The sequence below is a fragment of the Amyelois transitella genome, chromosome 18 (genome assembly GCF_032362555.1).
Source record: "Amyelois transitella isolate CPQ chromosome 18, ilAmyTran1.1, whole genome shotgun sequence".
Classification (NCBI taxonomy): Eukaryota; Metazoa; Arthropoda; class Insecta; order Lepidoptera; family Pyralidae; genus Amyelois; species Amyelois transitella.
In genome coordinates, this window is record NC_083521.1 from 480,937 (window position 1) to 502,229 (window position 21,293).

The 21,293-nt window shown below is 39.2% G+C and overlaps 1 protein-coding gene across 3 annotated transcripts in view; it reads left to right on the forward strand.

Annotated features, from left to right (window-relative positions):
* Positions 1-21,293, forward strand: part of LOC106135254 (serine/threonine-protein kinase D1) — a 73,277-nt gene that overhangs the window by 38,679 nt on the left and 13,305 nt on the right. For all 3 annotated transcript variants that reach the window (XR_009657238.1, XM_060949091.1, XM_060949090.1), the window contains exons 2-8: positions 13,566-13,711; positions 14,990-15,134; positions 15,778-15,918; positions 16,312-16,466; positions 18,929-19,074; positions 19,687-19,817; positions 20,373-20,580. Coding sequence is in view for 2 of the 3 variants with exons in the window: in XM_060949091.1 (XP_060805074.1) it covers positions 13,589-13,711; positions 14,990-15,134; positions 15,778-15,918; positions 16,312-16,466; positions 18,929-19,074; positions 19,687-19,817; positions 20,373-20,580 (1,049 nt within the window). In the remaining variant the exon portion in view is untranslated. The remainder of the gene's footprint in view (positions 1-13,565; positions 13,712-14,989; positions 15,135-15,777; positions 15,919-16,311; positions 16,467-18,928; positions 19,075-19,686; positions 19,818-20,372; positions 20,581-21,293) is intronic.

Sequence of the window (21,293 nt, forward strand, 5' to 3'; positions counted from 1 at the left end):
ATCAGCTCAAGATCAATTCAATGTACTCTTATGCATGTGTACTGCAGCTGCTGTCTGTCGCAATGATACGCAATGCATTGCAACCGGTGATATAATAATCTATACTAATATTATAAAGCTGAAGAGTTTGTTTGTTTGAACGCGCTAAACTCAGGAACTACTGGTTCGAATTGAAACATTCTTTTTGCGTTGTATAGACTATTTATCGAGGAAGGCTTTAGGCTATATAACATCAAGCTGCAACTATTAGGAGTGAAGAAATAATGGAAAAGAAATATGAAAAAGAGGCGTGATTTTATGTATGTATGTAAATAATGGAAAATGTTAAAAAAAAACGGGGCATCATTGAAGCAATGATGCCGAAAATAACTATTCCACGCGGACGAAGTCGTGGGCACAGCTAGTAATAATAAATAAATAAATATATACCGGACAAATTACACAGATTGAGTTAGCCTCGATGTAAGTTCGAGACTTGTGTTACGAGATACTTACCCAACAATACTATATATCTATCCTATACTAATATTATAAAGCTGAAGAGTTTGTTTGTTTGTTTGAACGAGATAATCTCAGGAAGTACTGGTTCGAATTGAAAAATTATTTGGCTATAAAACATTACGCTGCAACTATTGGGAGCGAAGAAATAATGGAAAATGTGAATAAAAAAACGGGGTAAATTATTCACTCTTGAGGGCTTCAATGATTCCCAAAATAACTATTCCACGCGGACGAAGTCGCAGGCACAGCTAGTAAATATATACGAGAGAAATTACACAGATTGAGTTAGCCTCGATGTAAGTTTGAGACTTGTGTTACGAGATATTAACTCAACGATACTATATATCCTATTATAGAATAAACACTTGTATAGATAAACATCAAAGATCCAACCCAAACAGAAAAAGTTATTTTTTCATCATGCACGGATCGGGATTCGAACCCGGGGACCTCCGGTGTCACAGACAAGCGTACCACCGCTGCGCCACAGAGGCCGTCTTCTATAACCGTTCGTCGGTATATAACCGTAGATACCGTAATCAGGAGGTCGCGGCCCGGTATATATTATAATCACTGGAAAATAAATGTACCTACATAGGTACACCTCGCTCTATTCATATGTAACTACTTACCTGAATGCTAGTGATAATTTCTTTGGGATTCCCACAGTTTTTTGTTCCGACTCCAAAGGACGGTCGAGTTAGTAACCAAAAATAATGGGTAATAACCCTTTTTTTTATTTTTTTGTATCGGCACCAATACAAGGACCGCTCCATCTCTTTCAGGGATAGGCTTAAAAACTTGGGATCCTCTTCTTAGGCGATGGGCTAGCAACCTGTCCTACCTATTTTCGAAATTATGGTAATGGTGAGCGAAACGTCGTGAGGAAACCTGCATATTCATGCATCTGGATAACGTGTAACAATGATCGATCTATTACGGGTTTGGTTACCCTGCAATGGTTTCGGTGGTCAGATGAGAGTCGTTTCGTGTAAAAACCTGACTCATCCGATTCAGGATACACGGTCAAAGGCATACCCCGGGCTCCTCTCCCAGATTGGTGAGGATGCTACCGGGACTAAAGTCAGGAGGAAGATCTCTCATGTTCATTAGCGCATCAGAAACGACTAAACTTCATCTTCTAACAAGCAATATCAGAAATAAGCTTTGTATCATGATTCTTGACATATAGGTGTATAATTTTTTGAATGAATGAATGAATGATTTATTATGCAATGAATGAATGACTCATTACAACTGTTACATTTGTTTAAAGCACTAAACTTTCAGCCGCAGTTCCCATGCAAAAATGTAGTCTTAAATATGAATTTATATTATAATAAAATGAATGAAATCAATACAATGAATTATTTTATTAATCAGACAATTACATGACATAATATATAAAGGCTTCTTTAACATTAAAAGGACAAAATACTTGTCTATATTGACATCACCCGGCGCCAGCGCAACGGAGACGTCTCAAAGCAAATGTAGGGCAAACATAAGATGTTTTGTCTAACTTGCGTTCTCGTACAAAATACAATGTTAGTTTATGTTTCATTGGGATTCCTCTCGTACTTCTTACTGCTAGATCTGCTGCGTCAACTTCATCTTGGCTTTATCTCTGAAGTGATATATAGTGGACAGGAGGAAAGTCAGGTTGTTACAGTAGAGTAGTTAAGACTACCGAACCCTATTATATAATGCCTGAAAAGCTACATGCTATTTTCGGGTGAGACAGAGCCAACAGTCTTGAAAGACTGATAGGCCCCGTTCAGATATATAGCTTGATAATAGAATTGAGATTCAAACAGTGACAGGTGGCTAGCCTATGGCCTACAAGCAGAAACTTAACTTATACGTTTTTAACGCAAATTGAAATTGTTCGCGAGGTGTTTATTCGCGGCGAACAACTAGTACAGTTAAAGACTATTTTTAATAATAATTTGAGTGCGCTTGACCTGACTTTGCCTGGTTGTAAACACGATGGTGCACGCAAGCTATAATAATGTCTTTATTATTATTTATTTTATACCTTGGGTTTGGATCTCAATTCCATCATTAAGCAGCGAACAGCTGAACGTGGCCATTCAGTCTTTTCGGGACTATTGGCTCTGTCTGCCCCGTAAGGGATATGAATTGACGTATATGTATGTATGTATACCTTGGCTTACGTATGTGGCCTGCAGCTGAACGTGGCCTTTCAGTCTTTTCAAGGCTGTTGGCTCTGTCTAGGTATATAGTAGGATGATATGTGTATATGTATGTTAGGTGAAGCAATAAAACTACAACACAGTCAACAAAACATCACATTGTATTTATCACGAGTATTCTTGTCTAAAATTAATTTGGTACATGATAAAATCCTCTATTTTACAGCAAAAATGCGCAAATGTCATCGCACAGATGCGATTTTGCACAAATGCATCTGTTTATTGTTACTTGTTTTGAGCGATACTGGTGACCCGTAGCCCAATTGATTGTGCTTCATTGACGTATTTTGTTGTTCGCTTAATTTTATTGCGGTACTACACACACAAAAATACGTAAACCTTGGCTGTAGGACGAAAAGCGAGGTCAAATCGGGGAAGAACCCTCCCTCAGCATTGGTCGTCGTATATACCACAATTATAAAGCTGAAAGGTCTGTTTGATTGTTTGTTTGAACGCGTTAATCTCAAGAACTACTTACTGGTTTGAATTGAAAAATTATTTTTGCGTTGAATAGACCATTTATCGAGGAAGGCTTTAGGCTATATAACATCACGCTTCAACTATTAGGAGCGAATAACTAATGGAAAATGTGAAAAAAATTGGAAAAATTATTCATCCTTGAGGGCTTCAATGATGCCCAAAATAACTATTCCACGCGGACGATGTCGCTGGCACAGCTAATAGATAATATGCCGAGATAAAATAAATAAATTAATATACATTTTTAAACAATGAGCGACGTTAAATTTAGTTATTTTTGGTACATATTGCCATTACATATTTATATCTACCTTTTGTACATTATTGATATTCCTTGTTCGAACAAAATATCGATGTATGCAAATTGAAGACACACCTTTGTATACCAATTGATAGGAGGCCTGTTGCCGCCGGTTCAAGGAAAATGCTATCAGTTGATAGCGTTTTTAAAATACTTTTGTATAAATTCTGATTCGACACTAATGAACACGTATTTTTTTACATAGGTACATACATATCATCATGTGTATATCCCTCTTCACAATTTTTTCGAATAATTATTTCAATAATATAATGTATATTCAATAAAATAAGTACTGTATACAAACATGTTTATCTATACTAATAACAAAAGTATACTAAAGCTGAAGAGTTTGTTTGAACGCGCTAATCTCAGGAACTAATGGTTCGAATTGAAAAAATATTTTTGTTTTGAATAGACCATTTATCGAGGAAGGCTTTAGGCTATATAACATCACGCTTCAACTATTAGGAGCGACTAACTAATGGAAAATGTGAAAAAAAATTGAAAATTTATTCATCCTTGAGTGCTTCAATGATGTCCAAAATAACTATTTCACGCGGACAAAGTCGCGGGCACAGCTAGTTCATTTGTAAGAGATCAATTACACCATTATTTTGGGTAACCCTAATGACTTATTTTCTAACGGTTAATTATTTGTCACACGTATTTATAGCTGGCATGTACCTAAAGAAACAATACTTACATTTCTGCCATACCTGTCTATTCATCATTATCGAGGTAAACGTCCACCCTGGTGTCAGGTTCAAATCTGAAACGCCCCTTGGTATATTTAACTCCAGTGCCTTCCTTAGTAGTTAATATAAATAAATATACATACATATAGTCACGTCTATATCCCTTGCGGGGTGGACAGAGCCAACAGTCTTGAAAAGACTGAATGGCCACGTTCAGCTATTTGCCTTAATGATAGAATTGAAATTCAACTAGTGACAGGTTGTGACCATCGCCTAAAAAAGAATCCCAACTTTGTAAGCCTATCCCTTAGTCGCCTTTTACGACATCCATAGGAAAGAGATGGAGTGGTCCTATTCTTTTTTGTATTGGTGCCGGGAACCACAAGGCACCAATACAATACATAAATATATACGGGACAAATTACACAGATTGTGTTAGCCTCGAAGTAAGTTCGAGACTTGTGTTACGTTACGTTTGTGATACTAACTCAACGATACTTTATTTATAATAAATACCTTATATAGATAAACATCCAAGACCCAGGCCAATCAGAGAAAGTTCGTTTCTCATCATGCCCTGGCCTTCGGGATTCGAACCCGGGAACCTCCTGTGACACAGACATGCGCACTACCGCTGCGCCACAGAGACCTTTGTATTTTATGTATTTATGCAGTTGTTTTCCTGTCGTTTCGACCGGGCCAACAAAAGTCGGTATTTTCACATAAATACGTTGTACAGTACATAATTACTCTAATGATCATTGGATAAACTTCTTCCTCCTGGCTTTAGTCCCGGTTGCATCCTCACCTCTCTGGAGAGGAGCCCGGGGTATGCCTTTGATCATGAATCCTGGATTGGGTGAGTCGGGTTTTTACACGAAGCGACTTCCATGTGACCATCGCAACCTTTGCAGGTAAACCTAACCCGTATTGGATCCATGGTTACACATCCAGTTGCCTGAATGTACAGGTTTTGCTCACGACGTTTTCCCTCACCGTAAGAGTATCGGTTAGTATTCAAACTAATGTAACTTTGAAAAGAGTCATTGGTACATGGCCGAGGTGGGATTTGAACCTCTGCCTTTCTGCGCATTACGCATTTTAATCGGGCACCTTACCTATTCGCCTACCGATGCTTATTGAATTAACAACAAAAAACATATCTCTTTTGTAAATGAATTTGCGGACGATATTTATTCCTTTAATATTGTACTAGAGGCCGCCCGCGGCTTCGTCCGCGTGGAATCAATCCCGCGGGAACTCGGGTATAAAAAGCCTTGTTATTCTGGGTCTTCAGCTACCTACATACCAAATTTCTATATCGGTTCGGTAGTTTTTGCATAAAAGTGTAACAAACATCCATACTGATATCCTGACATACAATCTTTCGCATTTATAATATAAGTAGGATTATGCAGTAAATGCGAAGTTAATGCCCGACATAACCATAAACATATAAGGTGGTTCGTAATAGACTATCTAATATTAGTTTTTATGACTCCATATAATATATTGAGAGACACGTGCTCAGATAAAATGTGACGTCCTTAAACGTGGTTTACACGCGAATTAATATTGTTCCAAAAGTAGCTTCAACCGGTTGAAATATACGAGTATGTTTTATCTTGGATTGAAAGTCAATCAAGGCGAAGGGTTATAAAACTTGGGATTCTTCTTTTAGGGCTAAGTTGTAAGCCTAAATTAGTCATATCTGAATCTCAATCCTAGCAGTAACCAGATAGCTGAACGTAGCTTTCTACGAAACTTTTGGCACTGTCTACACCGTAAAGGATAAAGATATGATGTTTATGTATGTACATTTATATACATATAATCAGTGTTCCAGGATAAGTACGTGTCCTTTCAGTCTTTTCAAACACTGTTGGCTCTGTCTACCCCGCAAGGGACATATACGTATGTATGCGATGTGTCTTATACATACACACATATACATATTCACGTCTATATCCCTTGCGGGGTATGTTGTGTCTCCTGCAATTGAAATTTAATCATTGTTACCTATCCTGCCTTAGAACCCGTCTTACATAATCGCTTTATGATAAGTTAGTTTAGGCCAATACATACATACATAAAATAACGCCTCTTTCCCGGAGGGGTAGGCAGATACTACATCTTTCCACTTGCCACGATCTCTGCACACTTCCTTCGCTTCGTCCACATTAAGGCCAATATGGTATCATATATTGAAACCTTGTGCCGTGTGGCTCCCGGCACCAATAGAAAAAAGAATAGGACCACTCCATTTCTCTCCCATGGACGTCGTAAAAGGCGACTAAGGGGTACGCTTATAAACTTGGGATTCTTCTTTTAGGCGATGGGCTAGCAACCTGTCACTATTTGAATCTCAGATCTATCTTAAAGCCACATAGCTGAACGTGGCCTAATCAGTCTTTAAAAGACTGTTGGCTCTGTCTACCCCGCAAGGGATATAGACGTGATTATATGTATGTATTGAAACCTTATTGGCACAATCTTATTTAAGTGCTCAAGCGACGATACCCAATTCATTCCGCGAACCAAGTCGGTGACAGATGCGCAATGATTGCCCGGCGACAGGGTTTGGGTGTGCGCGTGAGTTCCGTCTCGTGTTGCGGTTACGATAATAAAGCCATTAGTCACTCGTGTTGTATCTGCACATGAAACTGGGACATTCATTGGGCCCGTGTATATATATCTTTCTTTCTTTATGTTTATATATATAAAATTCTCGTGTCACTCGTGTTTGTCTCCGTACTCCTCTGAAACGGCTTTACCGATTTTAACCAAATTTTGCATGCATATTCAGTAGGTCTGAGAATCGGCTAACATCTATTTTTCATACCCCTAAGTGTTAAGGGTTGTCCACCCTTACCTTTTTTTTTTAACTAGAAATTACTTAAAAAATATTTATATGTTTGCCGGGACAGCTAGTATATATGTATATACAGCGCACAGCACAGCACACACACATATATATGTATATACATATATACTAGCTGTGCCCGCGGCTGCTTCGTCCGCGTGGTTATTTTAGTCATCATTGAAGCCCTCAATTATGAATAATTTCCACCGTTTATTTTTCACATTTTCTATTATTTCTTCGCCCCTAATAGTTGCAGATAAGATGTTATAGAGAATAGATTTATTTTCAAAATTAGATACAATACAAGGTATCACTTATTGACTTCACATCACTTAAATCTAATATTAACTACTGCCGCTTCCAAAGCGCATATTGTGTAGAAGAAACGGCGGAACAAACTACACTGCAGCATTTTCACCGGACAATTTTCAATTTACACATACAGATCTCTTAAATCTAAATCGTGGACGAATGCACATTGTGTACATTAAAAAAAAAACATCAATGAACGTAAAACTAATCAATGCATTTTCAATTTACTACTAACACTTGACTCTCTTTATTGCTCAGAAGCTTATTTCATAATATAATGTTTTACTTTATTGGAAAATAACACCTTATTAAAATTCCATTCTTGTTCGTTAGCGCACACCGTGAAACCAATAGCTGGTATGTTGTTATTTAGTCTTATCGTGGAAACAATAATTTTTAAAAGAATTTTAATGCAATTATTCATTTTGAAATTTTAATAGGTACCCATTTATGTATTTATAAAAATATTGTTACCAATTTGAAGTAGGATTCGTAATTACGCAGCCCTGATTTAACTATCAAAGCTGTGGTTTGTTTTTCAATGGTATAGTTGTACCAATTTCGAATAATAATCCTGTCAAGTGTAAGTAATTACACTTGAAAGGATTACTGCCGTGTGGTTCCCGGCACCAATACAAAAAATAATAGGACCACTCCATCTCTTTCCCGTGGATGTCGTAAAAGGTGACTAAGGGATAGGCTTACAAACTCGGGACTCTTTTTTAGGCAATGGGCTAGCAACCTGTCGCTAATTGAATTTCAATTTTATCAAACACTTTAGAAAAGGACCACTCCATATCTTTCCCGTGGATGTAGTAAAAGCCGACTAGGGGAAAGGCTGATAAACCTTTTTTTACTTATTGCTCTTGTAGGCGATGTGCTAGCGACTTGTCAATATTTGAATCTCAGTTCATTAAGCCATACAGCTGAACGTGGTTTTACGGTCTTTTAAAAACTGTTGCCCCTGTCTACCCCGTAAACGATAAAGACGTGATTATATGTTTTTGTAATTTTACTTGAAGGCGATGGGCTAGCAATATATCGCTTTTTCGGAATTTCAATTTTATCAAAGCGATTATAAATAATATACCAAGCCTCTTAGCCTTTTCAAGACTGTTGGCTCTGTCTACCCCGTAAACGATAAAGAAGTGATTATATGTTTGTGTGATTTTACTTATGCGATGGGCTGCCAGCAATATATCACTTGTTCGGAGGTAAACATACCAAGCCTTCTTTAGTCTTTAGTCTTTTCAAGACAGTTGGCTCCGTCTACCGCGCAAGGGATATAGACGCGATTATATGTATATGTATGTATGTATGTACGTACGAATCGCTGTTATCTAGACAACGGCTGTCGCCCAGCAAGGGCGGGTGACAGGTTATCACTGCAGTCCAGGTTTACGGCGTACACGTGGCGCCGTGTTCGCGACCTGACCCAGATAGTGTTATGTTTACGGGGTGACTTATAGTGACTGGAACGGTTCCAATGTCCTGCAATTACGCTTAAACCGTGATATTTTATTGAGGTGGGGCTGTATGCTGTGGTTTTTTGTTTTATTCATTCATTCATTCATAGTTTTTAAATGTAGACAATGTGCATTCGTCCATGATTTAGATTTAAGAGATCTATATTTGTATATTGACTGATGTGTAGTTTGTTCCGCCGCTTCTTCTACACATGCGCTTTGGGAGCGGTAGTAGTTATAATAAAATTTAAGTGATGTGACGACGATAAGTGATACCTTGTATCCAATTTTGAAAATAAATCTATTCTATTCCATTCTATACATATGTACACTAGCTGTGCCCGCGACTTCGTCCGCGTGAAATAGTTATCTTGGGCATCATTGAAGCCCTCAAGGATGTTCATAAGTTTCCCCGTTTGTTTTCACATTTTCCATTATTTATTCGCTCCTTATAGATGCAGGGAAAAGAGGCGTGATTTTATGTATGTATGTTATAGATGCAGCTTGATGTTATATAGCCTCAAGCCTTCCTCGATAAATGCTCTAATTGACACAAAAATAATTGTCAATATGAACCAGTAGTTCCTGAGATTAGCGCGTTCAAACAAACTCTTCAGTTTCAGATTTAAGTGCTAAATTTGAGTTTATTTTTAAAGCTATTCAGACATTTTCAAAGTTATCGTTAAGACGATAACTTTGAAAATGTCTGAACTGAACTGGCATGGAAAATGTAAAACTTCAAAATAATTGACAACTTGGTAGTTTTATTTTTAAATAGAACATACTTAACATTTTAATATTAAGTATGTTCTATTAAAATTGATTTTCCACCAACACATTTATAATTAATACTAGCTGTGCCCGCGACTCCGTCCGCGGGAAATAGTTATTTTAGGCATCATTGAAGCTCTCAAGGATGAATAATTATGTCCGTTTTTTTTTCACATTTTCCATTATTTCTTCGCTCGTAATAGTTGCAGCGTGATGTTATATAGCCTAGAGCCTTCCTCGATAAATGGTTTATTTAACACAAACAGAATTTTCCAATTCGACCTAGTAGTTCCTGAGATTAGCGCGTTCAAACAAACAAACTCTTCAGCTTTATAATATTAGTATATTATATAGGAGCCCTGTAGTCGTGTGATTTATTGGTCCACGAAGGGTGGGCGAGGGGTTATCTGCCTCGACAGATTAGCCTTCCACGTGGAACCTCGTCGATCGCCCAATTGACCCAGTTCTGGGCCGGAGGGAAACAGTCTGTGTCCGCTTGACTCTTGACTTGGCCCTCGTCCTGCTTATTGTGTGCGCAGACCTTGATAAAGCAGGCAATAAAGAGTGATTTGTTGGTTAGTTAAGGTTCTTCAATATAGCTTTTTTCTGGCACAAGAAACCCTCAATATCGTTTGTGATATTTATTTTATGTAGTAAGTAAATAAATATATACAGGACAAATTACACATATTGAGTTAGTACTCGAAGTAAGTTCGAGACTTGTGTTACGAGATACTAACTCGACGATACTATTTTTTATAATTAATACTTCCAAGACCCAGACCAATAGGAAAAAGTTATTTTCTCATCATGCCCTGGCCGGGATTCGAACCCGGGACCTCCGGTGTTACAGACAAGCGTACTACCGCTACGACACAGAGGCCGAACTAATAATTTGTTCGCCATATTTTTCATAAACCATATTATCATATTTTTTGTGTGCAATAAAGAGTTTACATACAAACAAATTAATGTCCCACCGCGGTTTCGCGCGGGTAGCATTTATATATATTATTTAAAGAAAACTGCATCAAAATCCCAATCAACCACTTTCGAAACCAAATTCAGTACATCAGTTGAATTACAGTTACTGCTTATAAATATGTAGGTACAATATGAACCCTGTTGGGCATCGCAATTTTAATATAATATGGAACGGCACTATAAAATTACGAACTTATTTTGAAATAATCCGGTTTTTGTAGTTTAAAAGATCTGAGCATACATACGTACAGGCAAAGGGACAGACCTGCCCGTGTCCATTTTAAGCTTTTTATTGATAGTGTCACCAATTTCGTTTTTGTATTTTCTCGTATTGTATTCATTCTTATTTGATCTAGATATATACAAAATATTAAATGTATGAAGAAAATAGAAGTTATGTCAAGTCTTAAAACGTCCTGAATCAAAGATCTTACATACAGGGAAGACAGAGCCAACAGTCTTGAAAAGACTGAATGACCACGTTCAGCTATTTGGCTTAATGATAGAATTGAGATTCATATAGTGACATGTTGCTAGCCCATCGCCTAAAAAGGGAATACCAAGTTTGTATGCATATCCCTTAGTCGCCTTTTACGACATCCATGGGAAAGAGATGGAGTGATCCCATTCTTTATTTGTATTGGTGCCGGGAACCACACGGCACATCAAAAAGATCTTACCAATGTTTTTTAACATAAACACACATAGATACTTCATGATGATGTGCAGACACGTGGCGGTGTCGAAGGGTCGCACTCGGTATGCAAACAATAAAAATGCAAACAGACACTAATCCGTCTGCGTCTGGTGTGGATTCCCCCCCCCCCCCCTCACCTCTCCCCCTTCCACCTCTCAGGTGACTCACCACGGCCCCCTGGGCATTCCTAAGGAACCACCCGATTGGGTTACGCTCTGTATGCGTTTTGAAGACTTTTTTATAAAGCAAATTATACATACATATATATATTCACGTCTATATCCCATGCGGGGTAGACAGAGCCTACAGTCAAAGACTGATTGGCCACTTTTAGCTTTTTATTCCTCTTGTAGGCGATGGGCTAGCAACCTGTCACTATTTGAATCTCCATTCCATCATAATGATATACTGAACGTGAATTTTCAGTCTGTTGGCTCTGTCTACCCCGCAAGGGATATAGACGTGACAATATGTATGTATGTAATTTAAATTGGTAAATGATTTTCAGTAGTATACCTTTACTCTGTGATAAGATTTCAGGGGAGAAAGATGAAGTGGTCCAATTCTGAAGACTTTAATTTTGTTAAAATTCTCGTATCACAATGTTCGTTCCCTTACTCCTCCGAAACGGCTTGACCGATTCTCATGAAATTTTGTGAGCATATTGAGTAGGTCTGAAAATCGGCCAACATCTATTTTTCATACCCACAAAATGCAAAACAACGTTTGCCGGGACAGCTATTCTTATATAAAAAACTCTCATGTCACAATGTTCGTTCCCTTACTCCTCCGAAACGGCTTGACCGATTGTCTTTAAATTTTGTGAGCATATTTAGTAGGTCTGAGAATCGGCCAATATCAATTTTTATACCCCTTAGTGATGAGGGTTGTACACCCTAAACATTTTTTTTAACTAGAAATTTATATGGCAAAACAACGTTTGCCGGGACAGCTAGTATTATTATACATATAAGCAAAATTAAGACGTTTATTATAATTACTCCGAATGTTTACTACCTGCAAGTGCGTCCAATCACGCCGACCTTGGCTAACTTTGATTGGGTCACGGGATTATCGCGACCTGCCTCACTTTAGGACTCTCTGTTATGTGACAGCCTACGTCAGATTGAAGATTCTGCGTAGAAGTGATTCAATATATTTTTTTTGTAGCGGTTAACTGGTGATTGGAGCGTTATTTAATAGTTTTAACCGTTTTGCCGGCTCACCCTGGCTCTGATGTAATTGCTGAAGTATGTGTGGTACCTATATGCTATATAGGCTGCAGTGTAGTTTGTTCCGCCGCTTCTTCTACACATGCGCTTTGGAAGCGACAGTAGTCATAATTAGATTTAAGTGATGTGACGTCAATAAGTGATACCTTGTTTGAAAATAAATCTATTCTATTCTATATTATCTGATTTAAATCCAATGAAATATAATGTACTTTATGTTAATTGTTGGTCTTCCGAAATTTAAGCAAGGTTTTTTGATCCCATTGTTTAAATTCCGTGAATTAACATATAGCCCCCTTAACGGATATCCCCTTAACGGTACGAAGTTTATAGTCTTCGCGTCCCTGGGAGTCATACTTAGAGCCAAGAATTGGGGACACCGTGTGAAGAGAATTCCTAGCAGTCCACTCACCTTCCTAATGTCAAAGGTTTCCCTGCAAAGGTTGCGGAAGTCATACGGGAGTCACTTTATGTAATGTCCTGACTTATCCAATCCAGGAACGTTGTCATAGGCTCTCCCCGACTCCACTCCAGAGAGGTGCTGGTGTTAACGCCAGGAGCTTCAGATTGTCCATTAATAATTGAGTAATGATCAACCAGGTGGTTGACCAATATTCAAAGATCAATGGACAACCTCATGCTTTTCCATAAACTATAGTCTCTTTCTCTCATCCACGCGTGTACCCAGTTGCACCCTCCTCACTATGCTTCGTGTCCTGGGCTTCGCTTTTCCTTTCATAATACATACATATAATCACGTCTATATCCCTTGCGGGGTAGACAGAGCCAACAGTCTTGAAAAGACTGATAGGCCACGTAAAGCCGTTTGGCTTATGATGGAATTGAGATTCAAATAGTGACAGGTTGCTAGCCCATTGCCTAAAAGAGGAATCCCAAGTTAATAAGCCTATCCCTTAATCGCATTTTACGACATCCATGGCAACGAGATGGAGTGGTCCTATTCTTTTTTTATTGGGCCGGGAACCACACGAGGTTTTCTTTTCATAATAACTTTCATATAAAAATAAACACGTATTGTTCCAGCGCTTGTGGTGCCTGTAGTGAAGATGGAGGACGAGGTGACGTTCCTGTTCCAGCTGGGCGTGGTCCGGGACGCGGTGAGTGCGCCCGCGCACGCGCTCACGCTCGCCTACCTCAAGGAGTTGGCGGTCAAGTTCGTTCATGAAAAGGTGAGTAACGAAAGAAATAAAAGACTTGGCGAAATCTTCCATCAATTTATTATGAAATCATAAGGTGTAGATAATACGGGTGGAAGAGTTATCTAGTGGTCACCTGTCGCTTATGAGTCAGATAGTAAGAGATAAGGCACCGAGAAAGCCACTGCAGTCACGCTGTTTCTGAAGATAGTTGAATGCTTGTTGTGAGAGCTGGCCCATAATGTATGAACAGATCTGGACAAAACTATTAGTAAAAATGTAATTTAAAATACATTAATTGCCTTTGAGCCGTGTGGTTCTCGGCACCAATAGAAAAAAGAATGGGACTTTTCCATCTCTTCCCCACGGATGTCGTAAAAGGCTTGGTTTAAGGGATTGGTTTATAAACTTGGGATTCTTCTTTTAGGCGATGGGCTAGCAACCTGTCACTATTTGAATCTCAATTCTATCAAAAAGCCAAACAGCTAAACGTGGCCTTTCAGTCTTTTCAAGACTGTTGGGTTTGTCTACCCCGTAGGGGTATAGACGTTATACCTAATATGTATGTATGTTAGTTGCCTTTAATGATTGTGACAAAATACACCCACATAGATATATGAGACTGGAAAAACGCATGATTTTTTTTTTCCATTGTTCAAACGATATATTGTAAAAGGCGTAACGCCCTGTCACACAATGTATGTACAGTTTTATTCTGACAGTACTGCGAAATAGTGGGTTATGTTTATTTTTTATAGATGTGTTAATAATTATACGCGGTAAATTTCCATGTCATTTGATTGTGTGAAAATTAAGAAAAAAATTACAAATGTAAAAATTAACATACTTAGCTTATTTATATACCTACTGCATAATTAGCATGTTATATTTTTTCCGTTCTTTTTATATTAAAGTTCTTTCTTCTGATACTACAATATGTCAAAGGTGGATAATGTATGTAATCTTTTATAAAAATTAACGACGTTTTCTTTCTAAGATGATTCTACAAAGTTTCTCGCCAAGAGACCGAAATTTATCACCCTCTTGGTTGACAAGTAAAAATCATCAGGCTCGTTCTCTTACATTATTTTTTAATTACAGTACTTTATTAAGTCAACTAAAGTCTTGTAATAGATAGATAGATAAAACTTTTTATTGCACCATAAGAGTAAAACATACAAAACAGACAGAGATGGTACAAAGACGGACTTATCGCTAATGCAATCTCTTCCAGTCAACCTTTGGTCGGAAGGAAACCAAACAGGAGATTGGCGTCGGCGCAGATCCTAACTCCCCTATACATTTCCCCAGATCCCAGACAACGGCTTGAATAGACTGTCAGAGCGGATCCTGCTGTTCCGCCACGACTACTGCTCGCCGAATGTGCTGCAGATCATCAACAGCGCCACCGACGTCGGCGACGAGACCCTGGTCGAGATCGTCCTCATTGCCAACCGTTAGTATCTCGTGAACCGGCTGTCGGAGCGCAGTCTTCTGTTCTACCATTAAAAATTTGACGGCCTCTGTGGCGCAGCGGGAGTACGTTTGTCTGTGACACCGGAGGTCCCGGGTTCGAATCCCGGCCAGGGCATGATGAGAAAAGAACTTTTTCTGATTGACCTGGGTCTTGGATGTTTATCTATATAAGTATTTATTATAAAATATAGTATCGTTGAGTTAGTATCTCGTATCACAAGTTTCGAACTTACTTCGAGGCTAGCTCAATCTGTATAATTTGTCCCAAAAAAGAAAAGAAAGAAAGAAAATTGCTCGCGGAACGTGCGTAGGTCGCCAGGCGTACAGAGAAATACCTCCTTTCTCCTTTTATCCTGAGCTGTGGAAGTCGCCAAGAAGGTGACATTCGGATGATCATTCTGGAGGTGACTGCTAGTTAAGTGGAACTTGACCTCTGATAATAAATGACGCCATTTCTTTTTCTCACCAATTACCAGCTCCGAAGATTCGTAGGCTTTTGGAAACTGCCCTAGCGGTATTCTCTCTTAACGTCCCAATATGAAGTCACTGGACAGTAAAGTACACAATAAAGATCTTTTATATCCAAGTTCACCTTAACCTCACCCTGAGTTTTTCCATTCCAGCGTTGGTATGTGACGGCGGCCTGGAGACGCCGGTGCCCCGGCCACACGCTCTCGCCGTTCACTCGTACAAGACTCCCACGTTCTGCGATTTCTGCGGGGAAATGCTGTTTGGGCTGGTCCGGCAAGGGCTCAAATGTGAAGGTGAGTAGAATGGTTATTGCACTATTCATATATAAAAAAGAAGATGTTAAACGATTTGAAATTTCTCAGATATACCACTAAAGAATATAACCCAGAGGAATATTGGGAAAATATTGAACCCTTCAATTGGTTTAACAAAAGCTTGCCTGCACTTCTTGCAGTGAGATATGCCGTAGGTGTACTGTAGCACCTCGCCGAGACACGTATAGTGTAACGCCGATGTACCTGAAATAGCTAGGCTCAATAATGCATAGCTTAGTGAACCATAATCCCTTAACGATGATCCCTTCATATGACGTTCAATTCTGAGAACTGAGAATCGAAACGCAAAATAGAAATAAGATATTTTTTTATCTGTCCTTAAATTATGATTATCTATATTCCCTTCCACAGGTTGCGGCCAAAACTATCACAAGCGCTGCGCCGTCAAAGTCCCGTCAAACTGCTCGGCGCCGCCCCCAGCCGCCGGAGTCCGGCGCACGTCCGCGGCGCCGCGGAGCCCGTCTCGCAGTTCCACACACAGCCACGCCTCGCACGACGACTCGCTGGTAAGGCGGCTGGCCGATCTCGTCACCGACATTACTAAATAGTTCACCGTTTAGTGCATAGATGGCGCTCGGAGTAATTTTGAGAGGGTATTCTGAAGATCGGAAAATTTTCTTTTCTATCCGGAATCGGTAAAATATTTTTTAGCTCTACGTCTTTGTACTCATTGTCTTATTCATTCCGTATTCAAAATCAGTGCGAACGTTACTAAATAGTTTCTTGTTATCGAGCATAGATGGCGCTTATCGCTCGTAATGAGCTCTTATGTAGAGGGTAGTATGTTCAGAAAAACTTGACTACTTATTCTATTAAGCTATTCTATTATACTACTTTTTAATAATATAATACTCGCCTGCACGCGTTCCACGACGATTTGTTGTAAAAATAGTATTTTTACGTCCGTCCATTTTTATTTAATTTGTAATATTAACAATAAGATAACTCAGGGGATGTATCCAAGTCTTTTTACTTATTCCAAGATGAATTTTAATGTAAATACTTTTTGGAAGTCATCAAGTATATGTTTTAATGACATAAAATGAATCTCAAATATAATGAAGAATCTTTATACTAATGATAATAAGTGAATCTCATGATTAATGTTTTATACAGTATAGAGATAATCTGTCAAGACTATGTTTTCCACCTCTGTGACATTGTTTTGTATGTACTTTTTCAGTAGCTACTTCGTGTGATTTGTTATTTGACTAAGTAAATATGATTTTTTATATGAAAAACTAATAAGGAGTACCACATTTGTATGCTGACTTTGCAGACTTGGAATGAATTAATATTTGATTAATGTAAAAACAATAATAACAAAGTTAAGAAAACCTAATGCTTAATTACGCTAGCTAGCATTCATTAAAATTAACTAAGTATTTGACGATATTATTGACAAAAGATGTGTAAAAACATTCCGTCCATGTGTAGGTTAAAGTGTTGAATGTCGTTGTTTTTATACATTTCGTATTTATTTTTTATCAAATGTTTGTTTTTTACAAAATATATACAAGCACCTACTAACAATAGGGTGGTGGGTAGATTTGATCAGAAATTTTATTAAATTTTGTATTAAATGCTTTATTTTTTAATAAATTCATTTATATTTTACTTTTTTCTTTTGTTTTATTTAATTGACCCATCACCCTTTGTTATAATACACTAGAATCGAAAAGATTACCTTGAACTAGTTATATTTTGAACAGTAATTTTAAATTGTATATATTATTTATTTATTTATTCTTTATTGTAACAATTACAATTTGTAAAGTACAATAGGCGGACTTAATGCTCTATATTGGTTTAAGATTATAATCAGTTAGTGAGTTCGAATCCCAAGAATATTATTTCAAGGCGAAGTGTGGCGACTACACTATAGTAAAATTTTGTAGTGGCGACTGGACTATGATACAAAAAAATCAATTGTTTTTTTTTTGTGTTTTGGTGTTAGTATTTCTAACAAATTGCAAAGATCGTAGGTCTCTACAAATGTTTCTCGGCGTTTCTCGCTATATATAAGTCACCTAGTTAGATATATATCCAAGATGTCAGAAGAAAATGTCGCATTTCTCGAGATCTCTCAAGCATTTGCCCGAGAAACATGTTGTAATTTTCATTTTTCGATAATATTTTGAAATAGTTATTATCAAACAATATTATTTTTACTTATTTGTTCGCATATTATGGCGACCCGTGCGTTATCGTGGTTAGAATAGATTAAAAAAAAACAATAAAAATATACATAACCAATCTGCGCAGAAGTCTAATTTCTGTATAGCATAAAATTGTTCTATCAAAGCGCGTCGGTTGAACCAGCGAATTGAACTGTCCGCTATTAGGAGCGAGAGAGCAGGAGATGTTTTTTGATTTTAAGTTTAACGTTTTTGTAATAAGGTCGTTATTTTATTGGGTTTTGCTAGTCTGCGCCGTCGAATATTGCCGAAGCGATACTATATTGATGCCATCTTTATATGGCCCCGTGGACCGGCATGGATGTATCCGACTGATGGCTATTGATACATACATTGTGGCTCACACAACATACAAACATATTATCTCTGCTCTGAAAGACAAAGCTAACAATCTTGAAAAGACTGAAAGTCCACATTCAGCTGTATAGCTGTTGAAGTTTAAGCCATGTTGTACCGTTGATCCCGCTGATATCTGGATGGTTCCCGGTGCCAGACCAGTGCCGTGTGGTTCCCGGCACCAGTACAAAAAAGTATAGGACCACTCCATATCTTTCCCATGGATGTCGTAAAAGGCGACTAAGGGATAGGCTTACAAACTTGGGATTCTTTTTTAGGCGATGGGCTAGCAACCTGTCACTATTTGAATCTCAATTATCTATCATTAAGCCAAATAGCTGAGCGTGGCCTATCAGTCTTTTGAAGACTGTTGGCTCTGTATACCCCACAAGGGATATAGACGTGACCATATGTATGTATGTTCCCGGTGCCAGATGAGCGGGTCGGTGGGCAAGCGCAGCTGCTCCCCGTCCGCGCCCACGCCGCCGCTGTCCCAGGGCTGGGGCTCCCTCGGGCACTCCTCGCTGGGGATACCGCACACGTTTGAAGTGCACTCGTATACCAGGCCCACTGTATGCAGGTAAGAAATTTATGCTAAAAGATATTAGACTTGAGAATAGGACTGGGTAAGAAATCGATACAAAAATAAAAAATGATCTGGAATTTTGGAAAAGCAAAGTCATGATACCTTTCTGCGGTCATGCCCTGGATCCATCCATGGATGTCGTAAAGTTAACTTTTCACTTTGCGCACACGCAGCCGATCTCCCAGAACTGGGGCTCGCTGGAGATACCACACACGTTCGAAATACATTCGTATATCAGGCCTATGGTGTGCTGATAATCATAATCATTTATTCATTATAGCATATAAGGCGCTGTCTAATTATGATCAGGTAAGAAATCAATAGTAAAGATCTGTAATTTTGACTAAGAATAGGATAGCAGATGTAGTTGATGAAGACACCGGTTGCATATTTTTTTTATTCCTTCCTCAGGCTTCAAAACGTGACATTTTTTTTTGAGGGTAGTCGTAATTTTGTGGGAATTCATAAGTCAAAACATGAAATTAGTAAATGAGTCAACTGCAAACATTTAAAAAAACTTGACAAAATATTTGCGGTCGGCTGCCTACCTGATGCCTTGAGTAACTAAATTTAATATGAAACATAACTTTAAATTATTTTTAACAGGCATTGCAAGAAACTGCTTCGAGGTCTGTTCAAACAAGGCATGCAGTGCAAGGACTGCCACTACAACGCACACAGGAAGTGCTTGCAGTTCGTGCCCAAGGACTGCGGTGGGGAGATTCGAGACCCACACGGTGAGGACTTTGTCTCATTTCAGAAGCGGTGACAGCGTAATGCTTAATGCTTATAAAGCATAGTACACTACCGCCATCTAGCGAGCGACCGTCTTATACACGAGTGCCAAGCGTAAATAAAGAAAAATAGATCTATCAAGATCGCTTTATGCCCACGTTGTAGAATAAATGGTTACTATCCGCTTAGAGAAAAGTCAATTGCACAGGAACTGTTATTTAGTTTGCATTTGACGGCCTCGGTTCGAAACCTGGCCAGGGCATGATGAGAAATGAACTTTTTCTGATTGGCCTGGGTCTTAGATGTCTACGAGTATATCTATATAAGTGTTTATCATAAATATAGCATCGCTGAGTTACTGTTTCGTAACACAAGTCTCGTACTTACATCGAGGCTAACTCAATCTGTGTAATTTGTCCCGTCTATATTTATTTATTTATTTTCGTTTGTCTTTGAAATCAGTTTAAACTTTTTGACAGTCATAATTGTAAAGAAGTATCTTGTATTATTAATCACCTTCACCCATTTACACATTACAATAAATATGATTCCAACAGGCGAATACCAGGACAGCATAAGCACAGGCAGCGAAATATCGGAAAGCGCGCGTCTCCCGGACGAGGAGTCAGACGATGGCGACGCGGCGTCCGGGGGGCGGGACGAGGACGTCACGCTGCGGAGACAGGACGATGACGTCACGCTGCGGAGACACGTCGAGGACGAACCGCAGAGGGACACCGCGCCGGAGCCCAGTAGAGCCAGCAGGTACGATGACGTCATAAGCCAGCAGATGATGAATAATTTAGCGACGGCGACACGACGTTTGAGAGGCAGGACAATGACGTCACGCTGCGGAGACAAAGATGACGTCACGCTACGGAGACACGTCGAGGACGAACCGCAGAGACACTGCACCGGAGCCCAGTAGAGCCAGCAGGTAAGATGACGTCATAAGCCAGCAGACGACGAATAATTTAGCGACGGCGACACGACGTTTGAGAGGCAGGACAAAGACGTCACGCTGCGGAGACAAAGATGATGTCACGCTGCGGAGACACGTCGAGGACGAACCGCAGAGGGACACCGCGCCGGAGCCCAGTAGAGCCAGCAGGTACGATGACGTCATAAGCCAGCAGATGATGAATAATTTAGCGACGGCGACACGACGTTTGAGAGGCAGGCAAATGACGTCACGCTGCGGAGACCGAGATGAGTCACGCTGTGGAGTCACGTCGAGGACGAACCGCAGAGAGACCGCACCGGAGCCCAGTAGAGACAGCAGGTATGATGACGTCATAGAGGCAGCCGGTATTATGACTTCTTGAGCCAACGGGTATAATGACGAGTTTTCCGGAGGCAGGACGATGACGTCACGCCGTGGAGTCACGTCGAGGACGAACCGCAGAGGGACACCGCACCGGAGCCCAGTAGGCATGCAGCACCAACACTAGTGTCAGATTTATCAGGCCGCCTAAAAA